Below are 20,642 nucleotides of genomic sequence, written 5' to 3'. Positions count from 1 at the left end.
CAAGTTTGTAGATGACACTAAACTTGGAGGAGTGGTAGATACGCTGGAGGGTAGGGATAGGATACAGAGGGACCTGGACAAATTAGAGGACTGGGCCAAAAGAAACCTGATGAGGTTCAACAAGGACAAGTGCAGAGTCCTGCACTTAGGACGGAAGAATCCCATTCACTGTTATAAACTAGGGACTGAATGGGTAGGAAGCAGTTCTGCAGAAAAGGACCTAGGGGATACAGTGGACGAGAAGCTGGATATGAGTCAACAGTGTGTCCTTGTTGCCAAGAAGGCTCACGGCATTTTGGGCTGTATAAGTAAGGGCATTGCCAGCAGATGGAGGGATGTGATCATTCCCCTCTATTCTACATTGGTGAGGCCTCATCTGGAGTACTGTGTCCGGTTTTGGGCCCCATAGTACAAGAATGATGTGGAAAACTTGGAAAGAGTCCAGCGAAGGGCAACAAAAATTATTAGGGGGCTGGAGCACATGACTTATGAGGAGAGGCTGAGGGAATTGGGATTGTTTAGTCTGCAGAAGAGAAGAATGAGGGGGGATTTGATAGCTGCTTTCAACTATCTGAAGGGGGTTCCAAAGAGGATGGATCTAGACTGTTCTCAGTGGTACCTGATGACAGAATAAAGAGTAATGGTCTCAAGTTGCAGTGGGGGAGGTTTAGGTTGAATATTAGGAACAGCTTTTTCACTCAGAGAGTGGTGAAGCACTGGAATGGGTTACCTAGGGAGATGGTGGAATCCCCTTCTAAGCCTCTCCTTCCTTAGAGGTTATTAAAGTCAGGCTTGACCAAGGCCTGGCTAGGATGATTTAGTTGGGTATTGGTCCTGCTTTGAGCAGGGGGTTGGACTAGATGACCTCCTGAGGTTCCTTCCAACCCTGATATTCTATGAGTCTATGATTCTATGAGTGGTAGGCAGTGCAGCCTTAGGCTGGGACCCATAAGTGCAACCATGCAGGAGTGGGGTCTTGAGGACTCACCGTGCTAAGGGAAGACAGTACCTCATTGAGAGCTTCAGGCATGGCGCTGCCTCCCAGTGCAAGGCTATCCTCCTTCTCAGGGCACACAGCTCCATCTCCAGCCACTGCCAGCAGCTCAGGGGTTTCCAAAGTCTGAGACCTTTTAAAAATACTTCTCCATAAATCCATCTGATTGGTCTGTTCTTCATCCCTGTCTCTAGAGCATGTCTCTTCTTCCTCTGCAGGGAATTACTCCTCCAGGACTCACTTCTGTCTTTGCACAAATGATGAGGGCACAACAGAGATGTCCTTAGGGGGGTGCTGCTCCCTGGACAATGGCAGACCACTTACAGTGAGGGAGGAATACAGTCTGGTACTGCAGATGCAGGCTCTGTTTCCTGCTGGTCCCTTGATGTCCAAGCCCCCTGCCCATTATCCTGGGGTTCCACGTTCTCTCCAGGGATCCCATATCCAGCAGTGCATGGGCAGGAACCTCTCAAATGACCAGGGTCACCAGACTAGAAACATTTAATGTTTTCAGAAGTAGCAAGGAGTGTATAATCAATGTCGTGCATTAAAACTAGGTCCAAGGGCTGTTCCAGATTATTTTGAACCGTGTAAAACTGATGGCAGAATGACACAACATGCGCCACATCTATGTTCTTGCAGCGTAACAGAATCATCCTAACAGCAGAAACTATCTTCCCATGGTGGGAGCGAGCAGATACCAATGTCTCATTGTGAAGAAAGGGGGGACATTGGAAAAAACTACTTTATTAGCAGGAGTAAACAAAGGAAATACTTGAACAAAAGACTCCTTGACCCAGAGTCCCTACTGTACCAAATGATTCACAAACTGCTCCTGGACCAGGGAAGTCACTATAGATTTGCTCATTCAAGAGGCAGATTTTATATTAGCACAGCCAATAACCGTACCAAACACTCAGCAACACATCCTCTGCAGTACAGAAGACAGCAGGCACACCCCAACCCCCATGCTTGCAGGTCAAACCACTAAACCCATCTGAAGTGAACCCCATGGAGAAAACCACCCACTCACCCCAAGGAAAAAAGGGGAGGAACCAACAACACCCCTGAAACAAAGAAACAGAAAGTAACAAAACAAAACCAAGCAGACTAACAGAAATCCAGCTAGAGCACAAAGCACATAACAGACACAGCCTCACTTCCAGAAGCTCCCACAATCCCCAGACAAAGAGTAAGAGAGGTTTTCTAGGTGTGACTATAACTTTAATTTATATATATGAGTTTTTTTAGAGGACCAGATCTTCAGCGTGTTTACAAAATGATGCTGACTAGTTGCAGAAACTAGGAATCTGCACAGCAGAAGCATCTATCTTTTTCCTGTATTTGTTGTTAACAATGTCACTATCTCCTTGCAGGGTGGGGTTCAGTCTGGGAGGAACTCTACTCCGGATATTGTTTTCAGGGAGCCCACCCCTGGCAAACCTGTCACATGGACAGGTCCTGGCTTTGCCCGTGTCCTGAATGGCGCTGGATTAAGATTTACTGTCAGCAACATTCCCTTTGCAATGGACTTTGATATCGCTCTTCGTTATGAACCTGAGGTATTTGAATTCAGACTTTTAATTCACCATTTTAATACTTCCTAAGAGATGCTGTTCCAGAGCAGTAATATGACAAGAGTTTTGGACTGACACATCTGTTTTCAAATGGGGCTGATTTCTACAAAGGTTTGGAGCAAAACTATCAGCCTTATCCTATCATATTTTTGTCCCATAAATAGAATATATAGAGCCAAAAACTTGCCATGTGCTTCATAGTGGCCTGTAGAGGGGAAGTAATTACGCACCAGCAGGCTCTGATAACCAACCTAGCACTAGGACTAGGGTCTGGTTACCAGACCCACTCATGCACCACAACTGGTTAGTGCATATGCTGCCACAGGCAGGCAGCACATGCTAGCTAGGAGCACACACTGTGACTGTCCTTCTGAGAGGGCAGCAATGGGTTCCCCTTCCCCCCCCCCCCACACACGTGTTCCCTTGAGAAGAGAGGACGGGGAGGGAAAGAGGCCAAGGATGAGAGCAGGGTGAGGGTGAGAGGAAGCAGTGAAGGAAAGAGGAGGGGGTATGTGGGGTAGATGGGGATGCAAGGGGAGGCAGAAGGCTACAGGTGCAGGAGGATGTGGCGGTCACAAGAGTGTATAGGGACGTAATGGGAGTGCAGCAGTGTATGGAGGTGAATAGGGTGCAGGGCTGTGGGGCTGAGGGATATAGGGGTAGCAGCTCTGGGAGGTGGAAAGGATGCGTGGGAGAGCACTGTAAGGGGTACAGGGCTGGGATGGCATAGGGAGGGATACAGTGAGGGGTATGGGGGTGCAGAGGGGTTGAGACAGGGAGGGATGCAGTGATGGGGGTGGAGTTGTCCAGATCCAGGGCTTGGAGGGCTCGGGGGGAGGAGTTGTTCAGATCCAGGGCTGCTGGAGCCAGTGGCGGACTCAGGAGGACTGTCCCAGGCCGGGGTCGGGGGCAGTGCTGCTGTGGTGAAGACCGTGCTGTGATGCTGCTGGGCCAAGCCTTCCCTCAACTCTCCAAGCCTGCTGGGCCAGACTGGATGCTGGGTTCATCTCATTCTCTTCCCATCTCCTCCAGCAGCCCCATTCCCAGCACTCGGAGATGGGTGCCGGCAATGTGGCGACAGACCATGGTTCACCACAGGGCATGTACCACAGCTCGAGCCCAGCCACAGGAGGAGCATGAGGAGGAGAAGAGGGCTGGCAGCAGTGGGAGAGGCGTGCGCCACAACCCCTCAACAGCCGCCTGCTGCGTGCTCGCAAGTCACGCTAGTTCGTCCCCTGCCCTGACCTGGCCAGTGGGAGCTGTGCCTGTGGGCAGAGGGCAGGGCAGCATGCAGACTCCCTGGGTCACCCCTAAGCCTAGGAGCCAGACATGCCGACTGCTTCCCAGGAGCCGCACAGAACAGAGACTAGCAGGGAGCCTGCCAGCCCCACTGCGTGGCACCACCAACCGAACAGTCAACATCCTGGTCAGCGGTGCTGACTGGAACTGCCAGCATCCCTTTTTGACTGGGTGTTCTGGTTGAAAACTGGACACCTGCTCATTCTAGTGGAAGGGCAAGGGGAGGGGCTGGGGCAAGAGAGCTGTGCCAGAGAAGCTGCCGCCCCATGTTCTGTTCCTTTCCCCATTGTGGTTCGGAAGTCTCCGGCACAGCAGGAGGAGGACTGAGCCCTTCCGCTCCCCACCAGGTAATGCGGGATGGATCATGGGAAGGGAACAGGGAGAGCATGGGGCCCCAGGTTGGGGGCAGGGCAGGGGAGAGTCACATGGACAGTCATGTGGGGAGGCGACATGTCCCCTTTAGCTGGTGCACCTCCCCCCATACTGGTCAGAAATGGATTCTACTTACTCCACTGACCCCACATGATCCCCTTGCACTACATACCATTGTCATTCGTAAAACAAAACAGAACCAGAACTGGGGAGTATTTTCTAGTCAGACCTCATCCTGCAGAATTCCTGATCTATGCCCCCTGATTTGACTTTGTCTTGTGCTCACGTCTGACACATGAAAAATGCATAATCATTTTAGATGTGATTAAACCATTGGCAATTATTCCTATAAACCACATGTGAGTTGCAGGGAATCCTGTGGCACCTTATAGACTAACAGACATTTTGGAATGTGAGCTTTCGTGGGTGAATACCCACTTCGTCAGACGCAGGTAGTGGAAATTTCCAGGGGTAGGTATATATATGTTAGCAAGCAAGCTAGAGATAACGAGGTTAGTTCAATCAGGGAGGATGGGACCGTGTTCTAGCAGTAGAGGTGTGAAAACCAAGGGAGGAGAAACTGGTTCTGTAATTGGCAAGCCATTCACAGTCTTGCTTTAGTCCAGAGCTGATGGTGTCAAATTTGCAGATGAACTGAAGCTCAGCAGTTTGTCTTTGAAAGTCTGGTCCTGAAGTTTGTTTGCTGCAGGATGGCCACCTTAAGGTCTGTTATAAGTGTGGCCAGGAGTTGAAGTGCTCTCCTACAGGATTTTGTATATTCCATTCCTGATATTGATTTGTGTCCATTTATCCTTTTCCGTAGTGACTGTCCAGTTTGGTGCCGATGTACATAGCAGAGGGATTGCTGGCATACGATGGCGTATTTTACATTGGTGGATGTGCAGGTGAATGAACCAGTGACGGTATGGCTGATCTGGTGTAGGTCCTGTGATGATGTCGCTTGGTTGTAGATATGGGGGCAGAGTTGGCATCGAGGCTTGTTGCATGGATTGGTTCCTGAGCTAGAGTTACTATGGTACGGTGTTGCAGTTGCTGGTGAGAAATACGTTTCAGGTTGCAGGTTGCTCTGTGGCAAGTTGGCCCAGCCAACCCCAACCCTGTGAAAGTTTGGGATCGTATTGCCAGGATGGGTTGTAGATCCCTGATGATGCGTTGGAGGGTTTTAGGCTGGGCTGTATTGATGTGCCAGTGGAGTCTGTTGGTACCTCCTTGGCCACACTATAGCAGAACCTTAAGGTGGCCCGACCTGCAGCAAACAAACTTCAGGGACCAGACTTCAAAGACAAACTGCTGAGCTTCAAGTTCATCTGCGAAATTGGACCACAATGACAGCTCTGACTAAACAAAGACGGACTGGCTTGCCATTACAAGAACAGTTTTCTCCCATCTGGTTTCACTACTCTATGCTAGAACCAGGGCCCCATCCCCCATCCTGATAGAACTAAACCTCATATATTCAGCTTGCATTGCTAGTCATTATATACTAGCCACCTGGAATTTCCACTACCTGCGTCTGACAAAGTGGGTATTCACCCACGAAGCTCACACCCAAGAACGTCTTTAGGTTCTATAATGGTGCCACAGGATTCTCTGCTGCTTTTACAGACCCAGACTAACACGGCTACCCCTCTGATACTTGACACATGTGAGTTGTTCATCTGTACAAGGCCCAGCAGAACATCCTTTTTTCCTTCACTTCTCAGATATTTACAGTAACAACACCATTCAGGGTATCAGTTATGACTGTTTTACTTTAAGCAGTTTACTAAACTACATAAAGATCCACTCCTGTCATTCTGAAATCAGGCAAAAGAGTGCAAGAATCGGCTCTGGATGAATCTGTGATTTTGTATTGTGCTGCTATGATATAAATTTTCACAGGTAAAGAGTTAGACAATTCATTTGGAATGTTAAGAATCTCATTACAAAGTTATCTCAGTTTATTTTTACTTACTAGCAATTTGAGCAAAGTTTTGTGTTGAACTCTATATTATAACCTCTTGGGACATATTCTTAACTGGTGTAAATGGGCACAGCTCCACTGACTTTACTGGAACTATACCCACTTACACCAGTTCAAAGGCTGACCCTCCATTTCTAACTTCTTTAGATTATACTAACCATTGTTTTTCTCTTGCACTTTTCAGTAAAGAACATTCTAAAAAATATCATGTAATGAACAAAAAGGGAACGTGGTGGTTATTGCTGCAATCTGTTACCATTTAGCTCAGCTCTCAATAACATTGGCAGGTTGATATGCATGTGAGAAAAAGAGAATTTGTCAGGTATTTTTGAAAACTATCACAACTTTCTTCCCAAATGTATAGTCTTTAGAAGACTGGATAGGAAGTATTGCGGTCAACCCCTCTGGAGCTTTGACAAGTGATCGCTGCAGAAACAAGGCACTTCTGCAAGAGCCATACACATTGGCTCTGCCAGCCACAAAGAGGTGAGGATGTTACCTTCTTTACAGCTCTAAATATTCAGTGTTCAAATGCTCTTCTCAAATATGTTTTGTAGCAAAGGGATAGATGCATGAGAATATGAATGGAATATACTCAGAATTAGAACAGGGCATGTGGCCTTTCACATTGCTGCTACACCAAAGTACCGGACAGCAGTAGGATGCAATCTGAGGGCCTGATGCAGCAGTCCCAACTCTGGCAAAACTCCACATAAGTCAAAGGTTTGCCTGAGTAAGGAATGCAGGCCCAGCTCCTAACAGTGACCCTTTTGGCTATGGGAACAATAACTCAGACACAATGTTGGGCGTTAGAACCTACCTCATTAAAGAGATGAAATATTGGCCAAGAGACCCCAAGGATGTCCTTGGCTTTTCCTATTTTCAGAACTGCCTTAAGATTTTTAACTTGCACTTCCATAGCTAACAGAAGGAAACAACTTCAGTTTAATGTCTCAGCCAAAGAATGGTAGGAAGTTCACAAATGTGAATAACGATTTACACAAATATCCTCAGAATGACCAGGTGAACATTGCTCATGGCAGATCCAGGACTGGGATACTAGCAAGAAATAAAATGTTTTTAAAAGTTCATCGTCTTAAAAATCACTCTGCAGTGAATTATTACAGTGACCGAATGGCTGTCACTTATTTCGATGAAATTAAGCCACCAAACAGATTATTACTTATTATTTGTATTATTGTCCTAGATAGGAGCCCCAGGCAGTTGCACACTCCTCCATGTCAAACTCCCACACAGGATCTAGTCTCTCCTGACCATGTGTATGTATCTCCCATTGATAATAAGGCATGTGAACACAGAAGACTTATCCAAATCTTTGTTTACATCTTTTAAATATTTTCTTAAGCAAATACTTTATACTTATGAATTTTCTGATAAAGGAACATTGACTCCTGTATTTATTCCTTCTAAACAGAATTGCACTTCTGCATACTCCTGTCTGCTTAGACCCAGGAGTAGAGTATTTTGTAGATGTTTATTTATCACAGCCTTCTGCCTCTGATCCAAAGACTATATCGTACATCTTGATTGATTCAGTAAGTAATCCTGTTACATACTTCCTTTTAATAATATTTATACCTGTTTCATGCTCCTTGACAGAGGTATATTGAAAATATTTTGTGAACAGCCTTTAGAATTCTTATTTTAACCATTTAAAATCAAATTTTAGCAAAAAAAAATCAGAAAAGCATGCTTGTGGTTACACTAATTTGTATTGGGTGTACATATTTTCATGTTCAAATACAGATTTGTATTTGTGTACTAATTTCTGTGTCTGAATATTATAACTGTATGTCCAGACACAGTAATTGCACATGCTACTAGTCAGGTGGTTGTATAATTGATCATTTGTTCATTTACTGATGAAGTGCAATCATTAGTAAGGTAAATGCACACAGGTCTTTGTGCACAGCTTTTCTAAAAAATCTAAGCTAATATGTGTGATCCTCATGGAAAATCTTGGATATATGTAGAGATGGATCCTGGAGTTTGGATCTAAATCTAGATCTGAATTTTTCCAGAAGTGCTCACATTTGAGTTTTGGAATGGTTCATTGCAGAGCTGGGAGTCACACTTGAAATTCATATCCAAACTTTTCCCAAGTTTCAAGGAAGTTTGGAGGTGGGTATTTGGTTTGTGCTCATTTCCAGATAAAATTTTGAAATACTTTAGCATCAGTTTCTCTGGTGATCTTCGTAAAACTGAGTTTGATGGGCAAGGGAAGGGGGAAGAATGACCAAGTTTGGACTTCAATTCTTCAAACTACTTTTCTCTCTCTCAAAAATGCATGTACAAATGTTGACCAAATCCTGCCTCTAGATTCACAAATGCAGCTACCGCTGACTTCAGCAGCAGTTCCATACAAACCTCATTCTGAGGACATACCATAATTTGGTTTTCTAGACATATATAATGCAGACTCATTTATCTCAAAATCTAGGGCAACTCCCAAAACCTTAGAATAAATGTGGATTTGGGTGCTGGAACACTAAAATGGAACGTCTGGCAATGGCTGAGCTCAGGGTTTCCAGTCATAAAGTGCAGAGTTGAAGTAGCAGAGTTCAGTAAACTGTAGTTTTCTGAACGCCCTTTCCTCTCTTTGTCAACTCCAAAGCTTGCACTTATTCCCAGAATCAGTTCAGTGAAGAACCTGTGCAGTCAAAAAGATCTAGATGAGTACCAGCAGTATCACTGCGTCGAAATTGCTTCAGAAGTTGGACCTCATATTCTACCTGAAGTGTGTGCAAGGCTCATAGTGAGCATGTCAGCTCGTATTCACAATGGAGCAGTTCGTAAGTATCTGTACTAGCAGCATGGTATAGACACTTCCACCGAAGGTCGACTTCACATCAGTGATTCTCAAACTTTTGTATTGGTGACCCCTTTCACACAGCAAGGCTCTGAGTGTGACCCCCCTTATATATTTAACACCATTACAAATGCTGGAGGTGAAGTGTGGTTTGAGGGTGGAGGCGGACAGCTTGCAACCCCCCATGTAATAACCTCACGACCCCTTGTGGGGTCACGACACCTAGTTCGAGAACTGCTGGTTTACATGCTCTCGGTAGAATATTATTGTAGGCGTGCGCTATATCTACGTAGCTATAAATAGATAATAAATACAGTGCCAATAGATGGCACTCCAGAGCATGTTGCATAGTTTCCTGGATTTTGTAGGACTAATAAAACTTGTCGTGCACTGCAAATGGCTTCCTCTAGTAGCTGTTTGCATCAGCACTGAACAAATATGACGGTCTTTCTCTTACAGCACAAAAACATTAAAAATGACAATACTTGTGGTATCTTTAAAGATCACTGTAACCGCCCTATTCTGACATGATTCTCAGCATAAAATATCAACTCTTTGGCCTTTTTAATGACCTAAATTAGGAGAAATTTGGGGACTCTTAGTTCCTGAGGCAATGAGGCTTGATGACCTCAGCAGCCCCATGTAAACAAGTTCTTAGAAGCAACTATATGGTGGTTGCATGTGGGCAAACAGATACTCTAGGAAAAGGTAAAGTAACTAGTGGCTACAGGCAGGTACAGATTAACACAGGGACTTTAGGGGCTGCAGCCCAGGGCCTCAGGCTAAGGGGGGGCCCGGCACAGCAGGGCTCAGGCAGGCTGCCTGCATGCTGTGGCCGCATGCCGCTCCCAGAAATGGCCAGCTGCTGGCACTCTCTGTGGCTCCTGGTGGCAAGGGGGGAGAAGTGAGTCCACATGCTGCCCCCAACCCCAGCACTTTCCCTGCAGCTCCCATTGGCCAGGAACCAGCCAATGGGAGCTGCAGAGGCAGTGCCTACGGGCGCTGGCAACATATAGAAACATGCTGTCCCCCTCCCCTCAGGGGCGCGCAGATACGTCTCATATCTGGCTGCTTCTGGGAGCAGCATGGGCTATGGCAGGCAGGCAGGCAGCCTTCCTGAGCCCTGCTGCACCGCTGGCTGGAAGTTGCCTGTGGTAAGTGCCTCCTGGTTGGAGCCTGCACCTCGCACCCCTTCCTGCATCCCAACCCCCTGTCCCAGGTCCGAATCCCCTCCTGCACCAAACTCCCTCCCTGACTCAGTACCCCTTCCTGCACCCCAACCCCCTGCCCCAGGTCAGAATCCCCTCCTGCACCAGACTTCCTCACAGAGCCCACACCCCTCACCCTCTGCTGCACGCTGCACCCCAATACTTTGCCTCAGCCTGGAGCCCCCTCCTGCACCCAAACTCCCTCCCAGAAAGAAACTAATATAACAGCTGTTCTAAGGTAAGAAGTAGGCTATTTTGAATTAACTTAACTATATTCTGCATGTTTTAAAACTGAAATGTAACCACAGAACAGCTTTATGTTAATTAAAAGGCAAGTTTAGTATAGCGTTAATAGCCTCAATGCCATAATTGTGATCATTTTGTTTTAACTTAGGAAAAATACTTGTGTATAGGGCTCCCACAAAATCTACTAGCCCTAGGCCCACAGGACAGTTAATCTGGCCCTGGCTACAAGATCTGATTTGTAGCAGTCATGGGTTTACAGAAGGTAGAGCATGCAATCAAATGCTGGCCATATAGTGTGAGCTGTGACTGTTTAGCGCCACTGGTCAGGGTAGCCCACTAGGGGACATACAGTAAGACTGTTGTGCATTTACCCCAACATAGTGTCTTGTAATCTCAACATGCCCTCCTGTGCCAATAGCAAACTTGCAAGAAAACAAGTTTTTTGCAATTGCTGCATTATCAATATGTGGTTTATCACTGACATAGTATACTATTTATTTTCTTTTGATGCAACACTGGACTTCAGTTTCAATGTGTCCTTGGCTTTCCAGTTGTGTATTTGCCCTTCTGTGAATTATACTTGAATTTGTCTATTCATCTCTGTGTCGTTGTTGTTCTTGAGGGGATGGTTATCAGAAAAAGAGATTTAATGACATTTATTATTATTACTATTTATTATTTGTATCATAGTAACAATTGCTTGTTTACACGCTATACATGTCATAGTTTCTATTCATGGGAAACCACAGTATTTATGCTATCCTTTCCAAAAGGCTTGTCACAAATACGGCTGGAAAAGCTAACATGTTTCAGTTTTCATCAGGAATAATTTTCCAGCTCTTCACTGCTTTTGAAAAAATCAGTAGTGATTACATTCTAGGGCCTCAATCCTGAAAACACTTATGCACAGGCTTAACTTTGTTACTGTGAATAGTTATATTATGATGACTCATGGCAGTAAAGTGATGCATGTGTGTAACAGTTTGTTTACATGATCAGAGCCTAGGATTGGTGCCGGAAACACATAGCCCAACTGCCATCCTTTCACCCACACTGCCCTGTCCAACTGTGGCAGCAGCCAGAAGACTCAGATAAATGTGAGCTGAAACAGTGATTCCTAATCTGGTGGCTGCCAGCCAGTGCTGCAAAAATACCCACAAGTCATACTTACCCTGAAAAGTACACTGGAAAGTATTGTGTGCTCTTCAAACAAAAGTCTTATTGCTTAGAATGAGCAACCAAGTTCAGATAAAATAGGCTCAAAATATCACCCTTTCTTCAATCTAAACCAGAAAACATTTCTGCCGTTTGAAAAATTCCTTACCACTCTGTGGGTGGCTGTGCATGTGCATTCGTGCATGCATATCTGTGAAAGAGATTAATTCTCACACATAGAGCTAGTTGAATAATGGGGAAAATATTCACAAGTAATTTATACACAACTGACAGAAAAAATCATCAAATAAATTATCTGCTACATATTATTCCACGAAGTATAGTGTAGGTTAAATTATGAGGGAAAAATTGTTGCATCCCATTAAATAAGCATTGCAGCTAGGGCCTACAAATGCTATTATGGTGAACAAAAATGTGAACATTCATCAGGTACATTACCTGCCACAAATAATTCACTCATGTCTACTCTGCTTTTCCTGGTGGTAGCCAGAACATAAAGCAGAATTACCACAAGTGATGTAATTATCAAGATATTTCTTTTTTTTTTTTTTTGCTGAAACATAATGATTTATGATTTGCTATACCCACTTCCATTAGTTTATGTCTGTAAATGGATTTGTGAGCATGTTCGAAGTCCAAACATTAGCAAATCTCTCTTCAAAAGTATTAGATCTTAACCTAACACCTCAAACTTTGAGCATATTTATATCTGGATCCAAATTTTGCAACATCCTGAACTTTATAGATCCAGATTAGAACTTTAAGGCTCGTGTTGATGACTGGAATAAGATCATCATTAATGTAACGTTGTCAAATAGTTCAAAGCACATAATTTGGTGGCAGATAAACCCCCAGTTTGTGGGACTCAGACTCTGCTTTGTTCAATTGGCATGTCTCTGGTAACTCTGAGTATAAAACCTGCTAAGGAGAGGGAAAGCATGAAAATAGTTAACTTCATTTTTCATTATATGTGTGTGAATTTTTCTTGCCAACAGCATGCAAGTGCCATCCAGAAGGGTCCCTGAGCTCCAGCTGCAGTCAACTTGGAGGCCAGTGTCAATGTAAACCTAATGTTGCAGGCCGCTGTTGTGACAGGTGTTCTGCAGGAAGTTTTGGTTTTGGTTTCCATGGATGTTACTGTAAGTACTAAACAGTGAACATTAAACAGTGCTTCATATAAAAGCAAACTGAATCTTTACCCATCCCTCCAACTGAACCTCATTTGAGATTCAAAGAGCACAATTAGCTTTCCTCCCAACCCCCACTTCCATATGACTCTGCACTTTCTGGCTCCTGCTGGGAATGGAAATGGAAGTGCTGAAAAAATTATTGCTCTGATGGTAATTCCAGCCTGACTGGAAACAGACAATTCCAAAAGACTTATTAGAAGGCTCTTCTCGTGTGATTCACAGCCTGCTTCTGGAGGCCAAAGAGATTCAGATAAGCTTATGCACACCAAACTTTTGGGGGATTTCCAGCCACTGACATGCATGAACCTACAGTAATAAAATAAAAAATCATCTCTGACCCCCTACAGCCTCTTCTGCACATCTAAGCAGGGGCAGCTCCAGGCCCCAGCACGCCAAGCGCGTGCTTGGGGCGGCAAGACGTGGGGAGCGCGATGCCGGTGCCGTGAGGGTGGCAGGCAGGCTGCCTTAGCGGCTTGCCTGCGGAGAGTCCGCTGGTCCTGCGGCTTCAGAGGACCTCCCACAGGCACGCGGGACCAGCGGACTGTCCGCAGGCAAGCCGTGGAAGGCAGCCTGCTTGCCGTGCTTGGGGTGGCAAAATTCCTAGAGCTGCCTGCATCTAAGTGAAGCCACATCTCAGTCTTATGGCCTCAGATGGTGACCAGTTTCAGGAAAATACATTTAGAATTTAGCTGATCCATAACACAGCATCTCCTTTTTCTTGTGTTTCTCTAGCATGTGAGTGCCATCCTCAAGGCTCAGTGAGCACTTTGTGTGATCAGCTGACAGGACAGTGTTCATGCCACCAAGAGGTTGATGGTCGATGCTGCAATCAGTGCCTGGCTGGGTATTTTGGGTTTCCCAACTGTCGCCCGTGTCCATGTAATGGCTACGCAGAGCTTTGTGACCCAGTGACTGGTGCATGCCTTAGTTGCAGCGGGTTTACAACTGGAAGTAGATGTGAAAGGTATGCAAGGGCTGTCATCTAGAAAGTGTGTCTGAATGTTAGTGAATAGCTTGATATGCATCTTTTGGTGTGAGGTAATGTCATTTCAAACCTTCAGAGCTGGGTAGCTGGCTGAGGGTCCAGCTCTGAAGGCAGCAGTGCAAAAGTAAGGGTGGCCATAGCACACCATGCCATGGTGCTGCTGGCGGCGGGACTGCCTTCAGGGCTGGGCTCTCGTCCAGCAAGCTTTCATCCACCGCTCTCCAGCAGCCCAGCTCTGAAGGCAGCACTGCCGTCCGCAGCAGTACAGAAGTAAGGGTGGCAATACTGCAATTGTCCTGCAATAACCTTGCGACTCTCGCACAACCCTCTTTTGAGTCAGGACCCCTACAGTTACAACACCCTGACATTTCAGATTTAAATATCTGAAATCATGAAATTTACAATTTTTAAAATCCAATGACTGTGAAATTGACCAAAATGGACTCCAGCACCTGGTAGGAGGCATTCAGCACCTCACAGGATTGAGCCCTCAGAATCTTGATGCATGTGAAAGGTGCTGCATATATCTTAGAATTGTGAATCCTACCAATTATTAAAAGAAATTTTCCAAAACAATAGTTCTCAATACTAGTTCTCATACTTTGTGTTTGCAATAATCTTTGAGGAGCCTAAATGAACAGTTCTCTGTCTGCTGGTTTGTAGTTTTTCCATATGAATGACAAATTATTTCCCCCATGTGTTTTTAATGGGGCTGGAAATAGTTCTTCTTTTTGTCTGTTCTTGCAGCAAGAGAAGTGATGTCAATATTATTCTGGTACAGTAATAGGGTTGGTTGGCTGATTAGTTTAGTTTGGCTGAGTCATCTCCGCCCACTCAGTTTAAGGAGAACTTCCCTTTGAATTCTATGGGGAGTTCTGCTAGAAAATGGTTTAGACAATGTGACGCTTAGGCTATTTGTTGATTTCTGCTGGTAGACTAGCTGTCTTAGAAGTAGTAGAGCAAAAATATGGTGGGTCCTTTATAAATAACAGTTATTTAGTGTATCTGAGATGGTGTGGGAAATTTCAAATATATACATTTAGAAAATTTTACATTACCAATTAGACTAAAAGGTTCTCTGAGGAGGTGGATGATTGAGCCAGAACTATTTGGCAATGTCCCTTTAACAAAAAATATGTAATTTGCTCTGTGTTTGGGGAATATAGCAGCGATTCTAATTCCTTTAATCTCTTCAAGCCTGGACGCTTCTGTACCAAATAATGGAAGTAGCATTATATTGACAAGTGCTGTCATATTTTAAAACATGAACCAAGCTATCGGCATGATCTGAGAGGCATATCTGTCACGGGGATTATTTAATGTGTCTCTGTGGTGACTGTTTTGACAGGTGTGTCGATGGTTATTATGGAAATCCTCTCACAAGAGACCCTTGTCGCCCGTGTATGTGTCCAGAGTCACCTGCAAGCAGTAGATATTTTGCAGATTCCTGTTACCAAGATCCTCATACTTTGCAATTAGTCTGCAATTGTCTTGAGGGCTACTCAGGTATGAAAAATATAGTTTAATTTTCATCATATTACAGTTGTTAAGGAAAGATTGAAAAATTACAACTAATTCCCACCTATCTGCTCAACGATAGAATGGAATCATGAAAATAAGGTAGATAAATAAGGTTAGTGTCTGGTTTATTGGGACAGAGGGGGAAATCATGTAGTAACTGACCATCCAGAGAAAGCAATTAATGTTCCAACAAGCAACTAAGGAAATCAAAAGAAACCCAAGAAAACTGGACTCAGCAAAGCAAATTAATCTATTTCTTCTTTCATTTATTACTAGATAAACCTGTTGTCTGTCCTCCTATTAACTCCTTATGCATTAAGGCTCAAATTTGCGAAAGTGTGCTGCAATATCGGCTGCTCAATCTGGGACTCTTAGAGCAGATCCTCAGCTAGTGTAAATTGTCATAGCTCCACTGAAGTCAATAGAGCTATCACAATTTACACTAGCTGAGGCTCTACCCCTTCGGACCCCATTTTCAGTGCTGCTGAGCTAACGTCAATGGGTGTTGCAGGTGCTCATACTCTCTGAACTAAACAAGCCATGGATGCCCAAAAACTGAGGCACCCAAAGTAGTGAACAGTTTTGAAAATGTGGTTTAAAATGCTGCCCCATAAGAGAAAAGCTCTTTATACGTGAGTTTTGATCTGATCTCTCAATCACCGCAGGGTTTTTTCTTTCTTCTAACTATTGTTTTGCAAATGGGTGGTTTCGTTCTGGGTTATTTTACATGTTGCTGTTTTTGTAGCAACTTGACTCTATTTCTTACCGTCAAATTAGTCTTAATCTCCAGGGGGGAAATGAAAGTGCTTTTCCATTCCTTTGTCCATCAGAATGAAACCAGCTATTTTTGTGAGATGGAAAAAGTTACCTTAAATGCTTAAAACAGAAAATAAAGTTAGCTGATGTTTGTATCCAAAGACCCTCAGGAAAAACATAGTTGATACTTTTTCTTTTGCCAGACGTTCCTAAAGGAGAAGGCAGCAGATAGAAATGGCAGTGCTGGCTTTATTTCCTATTGGCAGCATGTATGTAAGACAAAACCTTTTGTTTTCAAAATATGCTGCCAGCTTCTGAGACAGTATCCACCTTTACTTAGTCCAAACTAAATAGTAAGACATGCTAGCAATGTGTCAAATTTCATAATCTTTACTCAGGCCAAATGCCCTTTGCAGTTCTGATTAAACCCTGAAGAATTGTACTTGTCCTGATCACTACTTATCCAGGGCACTTCTGTTATGAATAATTACTGCAGATCTGGTCATACTCCAAGATCTGCACTCAGTGGGAGATCTCCACAGTTAGACGTTATCCACCTGTCTGGCAATATCCTCACTTCCTAAGAGCCCGTGAAAGGCTCTGGAGACTGTTATGGACCAAGACCAGAGGGTGGACAGGCGTTGGTTAGGAGTGAGCCAGCCAGAGGTGAAGTGGAGTCACACTGGCCCCCAACCAGCCCATGAAGATTTCTGAGATAAAGTAAATATAGCCCCTTGGGCAGCTGCAAGTAGGAGGGGCCCTGGGACTCTATTGCAGCTGTAATGCCAGGGTGATGAGGAGGCCCAGAGCCAATAAAGAAATGGAGCCTATATGAGGATGGCCCTGACTAAGTCCCTCAGGAGCTGTATGGATCATGGGGATCTGCTAGTTCTGGGGCAGATCCGTGGCTCATGCCATGAGTGTGGCAAAACCCCTAGCCTCCCATGGGCTTGTTTGAGGAAAAACCCCACAAAAAGAGTCCTGCAGAATTTTCTAACTCCTAAAACCACTGCGACTTCCTCAGTGAGAGATGTTGTGCGGGGGAGGGTTGCACATTTCCAGCCTCTGGCCAATGTGGTACATGTAATATTAACCTACTGTACAACTCAAATGCAACAATGTCCAGTTGGATAATATAAGATTACTTGGGAAACTCGCATCTAAATCTAGGTTATCAGAGGCAGCAGGAATTGTCAAAAAGTTTTGTCAAAAGATGATTTCATTTGTGTTCCTAGCACTCAGCAATTGATTTTGCCTTCGTTTCTGGCAGGCAATCGGTGTGATGAGTGCCCCGGTGGGTTCTATGGGAATCCAGGAAGACCAGGGGCTCAGTGTTTGCCATGTTCCTGTAATAATAATATTGATGCGACAGATCCAGAATCCTGTAACAAGGTTACAGGAGAATGCTTAAAATGTTTATACAACACACATGGACCAAACTGCCAGTTCTGCAAACCAGGTTACTTTGGGTCAGCACTTCTTCAGAACTGCAGAAGTAAGTAAACAATTCAATTGCAAGTAGATATTACCACCAAGAACTAAGATCTGCCTTAAAGAAATCATGGTGCACAGAGGAGTTGGCTTTTGCAGGGCTGGTAACCCTTGATGGAAACAGAGCAATTTATATAACACTATCTTCAAAGTGCTGAACAAATACTCATTAACTGTGTTAGCACTGTCAGTTAAATTGCCATTCCTAGTCATTCTTCAAGATTTCCTCCCAGTGTATATGGCTCATATGAGAGAGTCCGCTATGAAATGAGATGTAGTACAGTTCTATGCTCTAAGAAAAGACGCAAAAACTTGTTCCCTTCACACAGAAACAAGAATTAAAGTTATTGAATGTATTTTAAACATTCTCTTATTTTACCCAATATAATAACTGGCATTCTCTTTCCAGGGTGTACCTGCAATTTTTCAGGTGTGAACCCAGCAATATGTCCACCTGGAAATGGAGTTTGCCGGTGCGACCGAATGACTGGAGTATGCCCCTGCTTACCTAATGTAATAGGTTTTACCTGTGACCAGTGTGCTTCTGGCTACTGGAACATGTCTCATGGAATAGGATGTCAGTTCTGTGACTGTAACCCAAGAAACTCTCAAAGTAACCAGTGCAATCAGGCAAGATAACAACTCTGCTAGATGGGAGATGTAATGTCTGAAGTTACAGGGACATTTTGAAAGGACACGGTCAAAGAATCTCTCATAAATTATCAAAACCTTTTGTTTTTCTCATTGTTAATAACAATTTCTTAGACAATTTCTTAGCTTTCTTTGAAGCTGTCATAAATTAATTTATCTTTTTTTTTGTTTGGATGCATCATATAATACATGCTGTTTTGTTATAGCACGCTTGCTCATAAACAATGAGCTCTGTATCTTCATGTATCTTCCTGAAATGGAGCACTGAAGCATTTTGTGTGGAAATGGCACACAAGGATTATATGCCTTTATAAGTGTGTGTAAGGGGAAAGAATTAGTCAAATTCTGAACCCAACGGCAACCTCGACAGTGTCCTTTTAAGTATTTATTTGCATGTGGTAGTACCTACAGTCATGTTGTTATAGCCAGGTTGGTCCCAGGATATTAGAGAGACAAGCGGGGTGAGGTAACATTTTTGACTGCAGAGGTGTTAATGGTCCACTTCACTTTGAATGGTCTCTCACAATATGTTAACTACTTGTGCTAAACAATCCGTTCCACCTCCCATTTTGCTGTGATCACTGGGAGCACCTTTCCCAGAATTTGGTCCAATAAAAGATATTGCCTCATTCACCTTGTCTCTCAGACTGAAGTCATGTCATTTGTTTATATTTTATCATGAAATGAGTTATGTTTTATCATATTTAATCTATATGTACTTTATAGGACTCGGGGGGTCTGGAAAACTCCAAAGTTTTTCCAAGGCTGAATCTGTGGTTGAAATTCTGATCCCTTTGAAATCAGTGGGAGTTTGGCCACTGACTTTCATGGCAGTGGGATCTTATCCCATAGTTCTAACTAAAAGAATTTCAGATTTTATTTTATAAGTGTTTTCTGTTTGTTTGTTCTTTAGTTTAATTTTTCCAAGTCAAATTAGATCTTAACCTTTAGAAAGTTTGTACAGATTTCACTAGTTAATTTAACCAGGTGAATTTTATTGTTTGAATTCCAAAATATGTTTTCTGGGGACAATTTGCACAATATAACTTTGAGATTCTAAGTTACAGTTAATGTATCCTGAAACTAGGATCTAAAGATCAGTAATTTAGCTTGGAAGGAATAAGAATTTGATGAAGCAAATTTACTATATATAATAGAAAAACCTTGCCTCAGATGGGCAGAAAATAGCCGGGGATAGCTGAATTTAGGAGCATCTGCCATTTATCTTCTCAGAGGTCAATAATGAGGTCTGGAACATGTGAAATCCTTCATCTCAGTAAACTAAGAACATTTCCATGCATCTAGTTTGTTTTCACTTCCATCTGTGTGATTTCCCAACTTTTAACCATATGTCACTAAGCAGCTGGAGCATGGTAACCTTTTTTGGGAGATTTGGGCCAATCCTGTAAATCATTCTGTTTTTAAAAAAGCATGTGAACAATCCCACTATATCCTTTGTGCAGCTGTATGTCATAAATCACAGTGAAAAAATACATCTATTGAATTAAATGTTTATTCAGTTGGGTTGTGCTATTTCTTCCAAATCATATTCCTGAGACAAGGTGGGTGAGGTAATATCTTTTATCGGACCAATTTCTCACTCACCTTGTGTCTCGAATATCTTGGGACCAACACAGCTACAACAACACTGCATACATAATCATATTGCTGGCAATATTGCTGGCAGTTATTTACTGAAGAATGTCTTTGCAGTTCACAGGCCAATGTTCATGCAAACTAGGCTACAATGGAAGACATTGTGATGAATGTGAGGAAAATTACTTTGGTGATCCACGGATCCATTGTACTTGTAAGTATTATTGGGGGGATATACTGTATCAGAAATCACAATATTGTCTTTAAATGTTAGCCCTTCGTCTGAATATAGCAGACAAGACATACAAATAGATAAATAGTTTTGATTTAGCTTTTGTTCTGGAATATGGATTAAAAACCATTACATAATATTTGCCATGGTTGTCATCTGTAAGATTATCATAGAATCATGGAAATTAGAGTTGGAAAAGACTTGTTAGATCCCCAAGTCCATGTCTATGCAACTCCAGCATTGTTCTCTACGGTACATTTTACAGCATTTTGACTAGTCTAGTTTAAATGACCCACAAGGTGTGGCATTTAGCCCTTCTCTAAGGAGATTATTGCCCAGCCTGACAGATCTCACTATCAGATAATAATAGTATATAATGGCGCATAAAAGAAACCTGTAATACAATGGTTCATAAAATTTTTGCCAGTGTGAACCTATTTTAGTGAATTATTTCCTTCCAGGATCCCAGACAGCATGGGGGACACAATTTTGTAGAGCAAAATGGTGTCATCCATACATTGTGACCTCGCACAC

At 43.5% G+C, this 20,642-nt stretch overlaps 1 protein-coding gene across 1 annotated transcript in view; it reads left to right on the top strand.

Annotated features, from left to right (window-relative positions):
* The window catches only part of LAMB4 (laminin subunit beta 4), a 76,061-nt gene that overhangs the window by 36,964 nt on the left and 18,455 nt on the right, over positions 1 to 20,642 (top strand). The window contains exons 15-24 of the mRNA XM_032803993.1: positions 2,371 to 2,556; positions 6,591 to 6,712; positions 7,662 to 7,782; positions 8,862 to 9,039; positions 12,682 to 12,825; positions 13,609 to 13,840; positions 15,210 to 15,367; positions 17,409 to 17,633; positions 18,039 to 18,259; positions 19,994 to 20,090. Of these exons, the coding sequence (XP_032659884.1) occupies positions 2,371 to 2,556; positions 6,591 to 6,712; positions 7,662 to 7,782; positions 8,862 to 9,039; positions 12,682 to 12,825; positions 13,609 to 13,840; positions 15,210 to 15,367; positions 17,409 to 17,633; positions 18,039 to 18,259; positions 19,994 to 20,090 (1,684 nt within the window). The remainder of the gene's footprint in view (positions 1 to 2,370; positions 2,557 to 6,590; positions 6,713 to 7,661; positions 7,783 to 8,861; positions 9,040 to 12,681; positions 12,826 to 13,608; positions 13,841 to 15,209; positions 15,368 to 17,408; positions 17,634 to 18,038; positions 18,260 to 19,993; positions 20,091 to 20,642) is intronic.

Source organism: Chelonoidis abingdonii, chromosome 1 (assembly GCF_003597395.2).
Source record: "Chelonoidis abingdonii isolate Lonesome George chromosome 1, CheloAbing_2.0, whole genome shotgun sequence".
Taxonomy (NCBI): Eukaryota; Metazoa; Chordata; order Testudines; family Testudinidae; genus Chelonoidis; species Chelonoidis abingdonii.
Note: the sequence above shows the minus strand (reverse complement) of the source record. Positions and strands in the feature narration are given on the sequence as shown.